General features: G+C 23.0%; 1 protein-coding gene across 9 annotated transcripts in view; it reads right to left on the reverse strand.

Annotated features, from left to right (window-relative positions):
• The window catches only part of LOC107995581 (uncharacterized), a 345,727-nt gene that overhangs the window by 127,005 nt on the left and 205,809 nt on the right, over positions 1-12,913 (reverse strand). For all 9 annotated transcript variants that reach the window (XM_062075876.1, XM_062075878.1, XM_062075883.1 and 6 more), the window contains one exon: positions 5,900-9,390. In XM_062075876.1, the coding sequence (XP_061931860.1) occupies positions 5,900-9,390 (3,491 nt within the window). The remainder of the gene's footprint in view (positions 1-5,899; positions 9,391-12,913) is intronic.

Below are 12,913 nucleotides of genomic sequence, written 5' to 3' on the forward strand. Positions count from 1 at the left end.
TATTTTGAATATAACTCAATATTATTTATAAAAATATCAGTTACACAAATATAAAAAATAAAAAATATAAATATTCCGTATAAAAATTTAATTGTGGTCTTTATAGAGTTTTCTATTATTATCTCAAAATCAAATGATAATATATGTCTTTCGATACTATACAACTTAAAACATTTTATTATATTTTTGAGTTACAGAAAGAATTGAATACTAATAGATTAAAAATTTAATTAATTAAAATATCGAATAAAATTATTTTAAGTAATAATTTTATGTATAAAATGCTCGAATAATATTTATTTATAATCACTATAATCACTACTCTTCATATAATCTATTCAACAATATTAATTATCAATTAATTATCAATATATATTATTTTTTATTCATTTAATAGTTCAATTGTTTGGATGAAAATATTTATACAATTGCAATATTCGTTAATTTAATTTGAAAATTTAAATTTACAATAAATAATGGCGTGCAAAGGCTTTAAATAGTTTTTTTAATTTTTTTACTAAAACAAAAGTTTTAGGAAATTTTTATTAATATCATATATAAAAGAATACTATAAAAGAAATCAATGCTATTAAATTAATGTCTTTATTTGGAGAATATACATATATATATATATATATATATGTATATTATATATATTCCATATCAGTTCCTACTATAGGTCTATAAAAAGCCGGTAAATGTTTACATTTAAATAATATGCATTATTTTAGTTGGTAGTTAATTGCTAAATCGCAATTGGAAGTTAATTGCTAGATTGCAAAATCGTAAAATGGTTCAAAAGAACCATTTTACCGTTGAAATATTATAAAAAAAATTATTATAAAATTGTCTTTTAGTTATCTTGTGAAATTGTTTCAATATTATCTATCGGGAAGAGTATAATAAATGATATTATTAATAGATATCGCCCAAAACTTAGTGTAGAAGATCGTTCATAAAAGCTTCAAAAGAGAGCCACTAAAAAAATTATAAAATAAAAATCAATTGCGGATGCAAAGAAAAGCTATCAATATTGTAACTTAAATTACAAGCAGAAAACTTTGCTAATATTATTAATAGAAGTACAGAGATAAGAAGATTATACGATAAAATTATTTGGCAGAGTTAGTGTTAAAAAATTGATTAATATAAGAAAAATAAAAATAATATAAAAAAATAAAATAACTCGATTAATGTTTGTCAAAAAAAATGATATTTTTTGTGAATGAATCTAAATTCAATTTTTTTGAAAGTGATTATATACGACAGACATTATATATGACATCCAATTAACACAAAAAACAATATGAAATATCAAATAACTGTATCAACTGTAATATTAACCATAAAGAAAGCATTATGGAGAGCTTTCTTTGTTTTTTACCAATTCTTTTATCAACCGTTTGGTAAAAAAATTAAAGATATCATGAATGATATCATATATAAGGAGATTTTAGAAACTAATATGTTATTATATGTTGAAAGAAGAATGCCACAAAATTGGTACTTTCAATTTTTTTCAACTCAAAAAGACAATGACTTTAAACATGAAAATTGTAAAAAGATAATTGTCTCCAAATGAAATACAAGTTTTAGATTAACCTGTTCAATCTGCAAACTTAAATCCAATAGAACATTTTTGAGAAAAGATAAATATCAAATAAAAAATTATAGAAATTCTAATAATACAGAATATTTTTCAAATTTAATAGAAGAATGGAATAAAATACACGATTACATTACTCGGTTAATTGAATTCATATTTTATGCTATAATTATCACAAAACATATGGTTACAAAATATTAATAATAACTTTTGCATGCCAATGTATATATATTAAGTTCCCGATCAGATAGTTTAATTTCTTTAATTTTTTTCCAAAATAAAAACCTTAAAAAATTTTTATTAATATCATATATAAAAACATATTTGGTAAAAGAATGCTGATGAAACAAATTATACTATTGTTCATATATGTTTATTTGAAAAATATATAGTATTTCCCGGATTATTTAACAAATAAATAATGTTTATTTTTCATTGTGTGCATATATATATATAGGACATATGCATAGGCATCTAATTTAACTTATAAAAAATCGATTCTACATTAATAAATATTAATAAACATAATAAATTTTCCAAATTGTTAAAAATAAATTAAACATAAAAATTAATATATAAAAATATTATATTTACTATAATATATTATAATAAATATATTTACTAACAATAAATTTGCGATTAAATGAAATAAGATTTAATTTCTGCCACTCCACAATCACTGTTTCATTCACATTTTATCTGTTTCATTTCACTTAACATAAACATAAATTGCTTATTATTTAATAAAATATTATTTAAGTTTTAGTAATATCTTTTATACCAAGAAATCAAATTTCATTTTATATATTAATTTTTGTATTTGTTTTGGTTTCCAAAATTAATCTTCTAAAGATATTTTAAAAAATTTAAGAGACTTAAAATTCTGTATATATACTTGAAGCTTATAAAATTTATAATAATTATATATATATATATATATATATATATATATATATATATATATTTTATAAGTACCAAATAGTTAAAAAAATAAATAAGTCGTGAATTAAATCTACTGTTATAAATATATATTAATATATTATATATTATATATTATTAATATAATATATATTATATATTATCGATATTATATATATATATCAATAAACATATATATAATATATTATAATATAATATTATTATATTATTAATATTACTATATTATAATATAGTTATGAATCATTTTTATAATCAATTTGATGATTGAACAGTATAAATGTTATGTGATATTAGATTATAAATACGCACTGTAATAATAAATAATGAATAATATATAATAATAATAATAAATAATTTAATCGAATATTTCATTTTAATCAATAACATAGTATAGTAATTATACTTTAACATAGAGAATATCATATATCATATCACATATTTCGCTATTTCGAAATCGATTAAATAATGTATAATTAAGCCACCTATACGTTATATAATCTCTTAAGCAATTTCATAATATGATATAACTGAGAACAAATTAAAACTTTTAAAGTATATATGTTCAAGTTAATATGCTTGAATATCAATAAATAAGATATAATATTGGATAGTTTTTATATTTCAGGTTATGTTGAATATTTCAATTTCATATAAATGACATAATTGAAAATATATTAAACAAATCATTGGATAAGTTATTTTTAGATTTATTATTTTAGATTACTATTTAAATTAAAAATTAATTCATTAATAATTAATGAAATATTTTTTTCATAATTGAAAAAAGTTTATAATTATTCTAATTAAAAAATAAAATTGAATTTTTGGATAAAAAAATTTATTATATTTATATCAATTTATAAAATTTATTTTCAATTATTAATAAAAATATTTATATTATATATCAAAAAATGATTAAAATATATAAAAAATATAAAATTTGAAAAGAGAAAATTTAAATTTTTTTAGAATTTTGTATTTTTTTATTTTTGAATTAAAATTATCAATAATAAATATATTAATAAATAGAAAATCAATAAACATTTTATTTGAACTTATTTCTTATTTAAACGAATATACTTATTTAAATTATTTAATTCATATTGTATATTTTATTTCAAACTTTCATATCTAGAAAAAAAATCTATTTTGATAATGTATATATTATTTAATATTTTGATTGAATTTTCAATTTATATATGCTATATATAAAATCATATTATATCGATATTCTTATATTGTCACGAAATTGTTAAATTTATAAACAAATCATAATTTAAATTCCATTGTTGTTATTATATCTTTATTATGCTTATAAAAATATCAATTTAAAAAAAATATTATTAATGATTAATATTAAAATTCTTTTTCATCATTTTTTTGTTTTTTTAATTTTTATATTTTTGCATTTATAAATGTTTTTGTTATTAATTTTTGTATTTGTTTTGATTTCCAAAATCAATCCTTTAAAGATATTTTTAAAAATTTAAGAGACTTAAAATTCTGTGTATATATTTGAATCTTATAAAATTTTTAATAATTTTAAAAAGTATATCCAATATATAACTAAAAATAGTTAATAAAACTAAACTCAAATGATCACTTACATACAAATTCTTGGAATTCTAATTTTAATTTTTAAAATGAAAATTCTTCTCAATAAATATATTATTGACAATATATCTTTTTTTATTTCATGCTATAAATCCATGATTAATGATGGAATTAAACTATATGGTATAGTATATATACCATCGATATACTAAAAATAATCAATACGTACGTTTTAAATCCGTACCATATGATATTTGATCTCCTTATAAATATTCATGAAGACAAAGTATATTAAGTTCTTGTTGCTTGTATAACGTTTGAACATTTTATAAGTATTTTAACAAATATCTATATTTCAATAAAATAAAATTTGCATAAAATATATTCAAACTTTGTTATAAGAACATTATTAATAAAGACAATTACAATAAATTACAATAAATTATATTATAATTAATATTACAATAAATCGATTACGAAATAAAAAAATGTTAAGTTAACATATAGAAAAGATGATATAATAATATAATATTTTAGTTGTACTTTATGATTCATATTTGTTATATTATATTTATTTATTATTATAATTATTTCTAATATAACCATTTAAAAAAATAATTTGTTTATAATTTTTTTTATTAATCTTTTTCCTTTTTTTATCTATGTTTTTGAAAATATTCTCTCAACGGATACTATGTTAATATGATATTCAAATTATTTTTTTATTTTGATATATAAGATATGTAAGATTTGTATGATATATAAGATATTTTATAGTATTTTCGAATTAAAATGAAAATATGATTTAACATACTCTGTCATTAAATATATTTAAATTATATATAATTTAAATTATATTTGAAATTTTAATATCTTTATTGAAAAAAACTCAAAACTCGAACAAATTATTCTTATTCATATCATATTTTTTTCTTTTACATTCTAAAATTTATATTTATTTCTCACTATTATAAATATTTATATTTATAATTCTGTTGTTATTGGGAACATTAACTCTAATAATTGAATTCTGCAAATTGATTTAATTTTAAAAATAAATTAAAGAAATTGATATTCTTATATATAATATATTTTTACACATATATTTATATATGAATTCAATTAGTTTGATAATAAAATAATATTTATATTTCATTTATTTTTATAAATATATATATTATCGCCAATAATTTTTTATTTAGTTTATAACTTTCTTGCGTTTATAATTATGAATTCTAATGAAATTACAGTTATTCCAGTCAATTATTATTTTTGAAAGATTTAAATTTTCAAAGAAATATTAAGATATTTAATACAAGTATAATTATATCCTTTAAAATAAACTTTTTTTATTGGATTTGATTAGGTTTTATAAATATATATCGATCCTATCATTATTCGATATGTTTTCATCGAATTATCTAGGGAAACTCATCATGTTTGTATTTCATAAACTCAACGATGACTAACATTAGAAAACATTTCTATAACATGAGAGAAACTTAAGTTTTGTAAATAATTACGATAAAAATTAATAGTACGATATTTTCCTATACATGAGATGTAATCATGTAATCCTATACATGACATATAATGAGATGTGACGTAAACGCTTGAGAGCAGTACGAAATTCCAATTATTAGATGCTTCAGATTTCTAAAGATCTCACATAAATATAACAAGAAATCTGAAATTTTATTTTCAAATTAAAATATCTTTAATGATTTCTCATTATGATATTTTTGTAAAGATTAAATTCCAATTGTAATAAAAATATTAAAATTTAAAAAATTTTCGTACCTGATTGATGTCACTGCCCAAGTCTCGCGTACTTTTTGCGCTTCTCAGTTGATCACCTCGATATTCTTTATATCTGATCATTACTTCATCGTCCATAAAGGCTCCACTGCTGCTGCTTTTTGTATTTTTCTTGTGTTTCTCTTCCTTTGTTTTTTTTTCCTTTTTACTAAACAACTGCTTTACTTTGCTCATCGTACCGCTCTTCTTTGCTGCCTTTTTTTCGTATTTCTTATCCGCGCCTGACGGTGGTTTCGTGCTGATCGACGGTGATTTTAACATATCGTTCGAATATTTATCGTATTTTCGTTGCTCGGGGGGTGTTAAATTCATATTACAATCAGTATGCCGTTTCTCATATTTGATAAATTGTCTCGTAACAAAACCTTCGTCCTCCGATTCAATTTGTTCTCTTCGATCGACTTCTTGTGAATCACGTCTGTAATCATTTTCGATCCCAGAATCAGCCAAACGATCTTTCCGATCAGAGTCATTGAGCCGAGTTTCGCGATGTTTGCGTTCAGTATGCGTTCTGATATCTTGCTTGATGTGTTTCAATTTGCTATTATCATGATAAGTTCTTGGAGGTTTTGTTGGACTTTCGTCGAATGGTTCTAATCGTCCAATAGTCGTTTTCATGCGTAGACTTTCTCTGGCATCCGAATCGTCGAAATAATCCAATTGATTGCGGGATCTCTGTTTTTTTGAATCTTCGTTCAATTTTCGATGTTCTTTTCTCAATGTTTCATCGTATCGAGTTTCGCAATGGATCGAATCTCTAGCTGTAGTATCAGAATCGTATCTGCTTGAATTGTAACCTCCGTGATCGATGCGTATCCTCGACGGAGAACTATCGTAATCATCGTGAATCGGGTCCTTGTTCGTATATCGTTGAGTGGTGCGTATTTCTTTGTAATATTTTGATTCTAGCTGGCTACTCGTTATCTGAGATATATCAGTATCGTAATCGTTGTTCGGCCCCTCGCGTAAGCTATTCAAATGTCTTTTTGTAAACGGTGACTGTTCCCTCCGCCCGTTTATAATGGGACTATCTAAAAGAGATCGATGTACATCTCTAGTGTTTATGTAATCTGCATGGCTAGTTAAATTTTCGTGCGACCTAGTCGTATATTCACTTTTTAGAGCTTTGATTCGCGAATTTTCATCTACTTCATCCAAACGTTGCGTGGATTTGCTTATACCACGGATCGACTCAAAATTCTTTTTCTTAGGAAGGTATTCGTCTCTCGATCGAATGTCTCTATCCAAAAAATCATCGCTTTTGGACAATTTTCTTTCCGTCGTGATGAATTTCTTTGCGATTATAGGCGAAGAAAGAAAATTGTTTTCCCTGGATTCGGTTCGAAAGTGATGAGTAAGGGTGCTCTCTTCGGGTCGCAAATTAGATGACTTATAAGGACTAATTAAGTTTCTAGGTTGATACCGATCTTCTGGACTGATTCTATTCCCGTCACTAAGAAATGGTTTAAAATCCTCCGCATAACCTTCATGCTTTCGCGTCTCAACAATATATCTGTCTCCATATTTGTCCGTTCTTGTTTCGATTGTATATCCATCTCGCGGTTTGGTGTCAATGTATCCATCCGATGGAATTTTATTAGTAATCTTTTTTTCGTATCCGTACACTTTACCATTGTCTTCGTGGATCTCTTTTTCAAAAATATATTTCTCTCCATTGCTGTTGGTGCGTGTTTCCGTAATGTACGTATCCATATAACGTTTAGGCGAGGCAACGCGATTAGGAGTGATCGGAGATGGAACGATCGGTTTGTCAATAATCTCGTGCTCAGATTTCTTCGGCGTGTTCATACTGTTCTTGGCGGCGAACATTTCATCCGCGAGCAGCCTCGACTTGATTCTAGATTCAAGAAGATCACGTCTCGCGCTTAATTCGGATGTTTTATTTGATATTCCGCTCGAAATCTGTTTAGAACATTCGTTATTATTTCGTTGTCTAGCGTCTATACTATCAGTTCTATCACGTTCGAAAGTATCTACGAATACTGTGGATGTATATTTTTCAGGTTTGTCATATAGATGTCTGTCGATATCGTTTAATTTGTGGTGTCGTTTCATATCTACGTTTCTACTCGCGTAATCTTCTGTTCCAAAGTAACGATTGGTAAAATGAGTATCATCGTTCTTTCTATCTTCTTCATATCTAGATTTGAACGTATTGATTTCGTTATTGTGTCTTAGTTCATTGTTATAAGAGAAATCCATTCTATGATATTCCTTTTCTGCTGGACTATTTTCACGCGACGAATCTTTCCTTTCAAGGCCAAGTCCCTCGTCGCTATCCGAATGACTTCTTTGCGCTTTTTTTTTCTCCGTTTGTACTTGAGCGTAAATCACAGTTTGCGGGGATGGCGTACTACAACATTCATTTGGTCTAGTGTAAGAGAATGGTCGATTATTGTTATGACCGAATCCTGGACCAGATGAGACCATTGTTTTGGTCAATTGCGGTGACCGATCACTGGATAATCGATGAATCATCTTATGTATTGTTGATTCTTCAATAGATCGTTGTTGGAGATCGTATCGGCTGTTGTGCAACATGCTACTCGTATCGATTTTGTCTACTTCGTCGAATCCAGTGTCTTTTATGATTGGTAAAGGAATCGGGCCAGTTGTCTTTTTTTCTTCCTTCTGTTCTCTCTTCTCCTCTTTATTTTTCTTATCGTCCACCTCCAGTTGGATAGGTATATGTCTTACGATTCCCTTGTTTTTTCTTCTCGACGTTATTAATGGTTTTTCAATATTCACGTCTTTCTCTTCGATCTTTTCTTTCGATGTCACCGTTTCTGTATGTTCCACCTTTTCGGCATCGATGATTTCCTCTTGTTTCCACTTCTTTGGTTCCGGCCTATTTTCACTGTTTTCGATCTTCAAACCGAAATGAAAAGGTTGTTGATCAATGTGAGGTGATGCTTCGATAATAGGAGATAATTGCTTCTTCACTCGATTACTCTCCAAATGCGATTCTTCACTTTCGCTACCGCTTCTTTTGCGATGGGATCGTAATGAGTTGGCTGTGTCACTGACACTACGACTAACCGGTTTATGTTTCCTTTCTAACTTTGGAGAGAAAAATTTGGCCAATGGACTTCTTAACTTTTTCGTGTTTGCATCGCTGATACTTCTCTCTAATGCTTTTTTCTTTATCTTCGGTGTGTCGATGTGATCTGTGTTGTTCGTGACTATTTCTTCGCTTTTTCGTCTTACATCGAACGGTAGTTCCGGCCTTTTTTTATTACGACGCACTGGCAATGTGCTAAAACGACCTGGCAATCGTCTGTTATCGTGGGCAACGCAATGAAGGCTGCCTACTTGTTGAAGTACCAACGCCGCCTCTTGGGCTAGATCCTCTTTGCTTTTCAACGCTATGCTTTCCTTATGAATCGGGGTGGTGATCAACCTGCCTTCGCCATCTCCTATCAGAGCCGCGGTCACGCGGGATGCTTCACGTCCTGAAATAATTTAATTAATAAGTAGTTTAACCGAAGGTTTATAATAAATATAAATTAATATGGGAAAATAAATAAAGTTTTAAAATCATAAGTATAGTATAGTATAGCATCATAAAGTTTGTTATGATTATATATATAGATATCTATAGACTTCTATAAAAAAGAACATATTTATATTTTCCTCAATTATTATTTCTCTTTTTATGCGTTATCCATTAGTTCTAATTCATTAATAAAATTTTATTATTAATATAGAATTTTATAAAGAATTTTATAAAATTAAATAAAAAAATAAAATTATTAAATATAATTAATTAATTTTTCAATTAATTTAACTATACAATTGGTAATTTAATAATACTTACTATTTTACATAATTTTATATCAACTTTATTTAATTAATATCTGATCAATATGAAAAAAGAAATCTAACATTTCCAAAAATTGTTTCGATATTAAATATTAAATAATTTTTTAAAAATTTCATTTTTTTTTTGTAATATATTGAAAAAAATGTAATATATTGAAAAAAATATAGTAAAAATAAAGGTTCGAAGATTGTTTTCAATCGAATATTATATTTATAATATATATGTAAGATAATTAAATAATTATCTTAATTATTTAATTATCTTACATATATATTAAGATACTATAATTACATATTATCTAAAATAATTATATATTTCAAATAATTAAATAAAATTCAAATAACAAAATAAACTTTCTAATCATCTCCCGTTAAATCATTAAAATAAAATTTTCGTGATTCTTATTAGTTTAATTTTCTTAGCATTATGCGAATTATTAAAAGAAATGTAGATTATTAAAAGTGAGAAACAATAATTTAAACTGAAAAACTAATACATTTCTTCTATATAATAATTTTAACCTATAGATAATCATTCAAATATTAATTGTCATTTTTATAAAAATGCGTCAATAATTTCCAAATCCATATAATCCTAATTACATTATGATCATAGTTTCACTAACAATCAAACATATATTATATTTATTCCAACATAATTAATTTATTAATAATCTATAATAAAATTTAAATAACAATTACATTTCAAAGATAATCATTATGATTGCTTTTCCATTAATATTTATTAACATTTATTCTTGTTTATTTAAACAAATTTTACTTTTGAACAATAAGTTTGAAAATAGGATAATGAAATAAATATATTTATATATATAATCTAAAATTTTTTTCAATATTAATTAATTTAAAAATTTAAAATCATGAAAAAATTAAATAAAATAGATTCCAAAGTACTGTAATATTTTTATAAAAGATTAAAATTTAGCAAAAATTTGCTAACATTACATTATATTTACTATAATTTTAAAATTATTAGAATACAAAAAAAAATTGAAATTACATTTCTCCATGAGTTTTGCGAATAATCCAAATCTACCATTTATGTAAAAAAAATCCATTCAAATATAATTAGATTAGAAAAAAAATAAAAAAAAAACTTCATTATTTAGGAATTATTATAAACGTCATCATAATAATAATTTAAATATAATGATTGATTTTTTTTTGTTTTCTTTCTTTTTATTTCTTTTTTGTCTCTAATAAATAAGATTAATCTCGTAGAAATTAGAATCGTAACTTAACAAAAGAACGTTGTATAATTTTAATTGGATGATTGAAAACAACATTCATTAATAAACGGAGAAAGTGAATTCTATTGAGAATAATGGATTATTGCACAAGTAGATTTATTATTAGATTTATTTAAATTAATGATTTATATTGAGTAGATTGGCTGATCACTAACGATTATTAAGTTTATTTAAGTACTATTTGTTATTAAAATAGGTCGAATATAAATTCTTATAATAATTCACTATTACATAAAATATGTATTTCCTTTTTACTTCTTTTTTTATAAACCGATCATTAAATCGAAACAAATATTCTACAGAAAAAATTGCCATTTTTTAACATGCAAAAACACATAGAACATTTAAAACAGGTGAATTAAATAATACACTTACTTTTAATAATCTTGTCTTTTAAAAATATAATAATAGATATTTTTATTTATTATTTGATAATTTAAGAAAAATACATGACGAAAATCATTCAAGATCACTTTAAATCAATTAAAATAAAAATTTTTTTAAAATATTCTTCGAAAACGAAATTTGTATTTTTTTCTGTTATTGGTATATTGTTTTTCTAATCGCTAATAGAAAAGTTATATATAGATAACATATAGACAAAAAACTATATCAAATAGAATTAATTTTTATATCTTCTCCATACTTTTTATAAAAATAATGATATTAGATTCTTCTTTATCTCTCAAAACTGCAACTTTAATTTATTCCATCTATTTTTTTTTTTTTATCATCAGAAACTATATCTAGCGAATTATTCAAATGATTTTATTTTAATTTTCTATTCTATATAATCAATCGATTATTATTGTAATTGTAAGTTTTAATTGAGAATTACTTATTAAAATTTGAATAATAATGTTTATTTTTTTTCGCTCATTCATTGAAAATATTTTAACTTATATTTTTTATTTTTCGATGAATAAAAACTTTTTTTTAAATTTTTACAGTATCAAATGATTTTTGATGAAATTTAGAAATATTTTAAATATGCAATACGATAATTTAATAATTATCTATGTATGTATATAAAAAGAACAAATTTTTTGCTTATAATTATATAAAAAGCAAGAAATCTTTTTTGATAAATACAGCTCTTTTTTAACATAAATAAAATATATTATAAAACATTTTACTTTTAAATGTAGATTCATATACTCGAATGTTTCCCAAGTTTCAAAAAATAAAAATAATATTAAATCTAATTAACTTAAATCTAATTAAAATATTAACAATATTAACAATATATTAACAATATATATGAAAATTTTTATTGAATTAAAATGCATTTATACATTTATAAAAATGTGAATGAATACTTACAAAATATAAATGAATATATTTATAGAATATTCATAATATTTAATAAATGAAATTAATCTTTATTCAAATTCTATTTGCATGTGAAAATATTTTAATTTTCAATTATTATTTAATTTCTAGTTGATTAATTTTTTGATTAATTTTAAATCATTTGAATCTTATTAAATGTGTCAATTCATAAATAATAGGATTATTATATTTTTCGATTTTTAAAATAGATAATAGAAATCATGGCTCAGTTTAAAATGTAATCAGTATATAATACTGTATAATACAATTTAATCTTTTTAATGTATGCCTAAAAATCTGATTGTGATTGAAAATTATTGATAGATAAGAAATATAAAATCGTTTATAAAAATTCTTATATTTTATTTATATTTTATAAACAAAATTATATATTATTTTGAATAATATGTCAATTATAAATAAAGTATTGTATTATATATATATATATATTATATTTACTTAGTAATTATATTATATTTAGTTGTTTCAAATTTAAAAATTTAGATATAAAAATCCAAAAATTTTAAAAATTTAAAGCTTTAAAAAATAA

This window comes from Apis cerana, linkage group LG6, assembly GCF_029169275.1.
Source record: "Apis cerana isolate GH-2021 linkage group LG6, AcerK_1.0, whole genome shotgun sequence".
In the NCBI taxonomy this organism is placed as follows: domain Eukaryota; kingdom Metazoa; phylum Arthropoda; class Insecta; order Hymenoptera; family Apidae; genus Apis; species Apis cerana.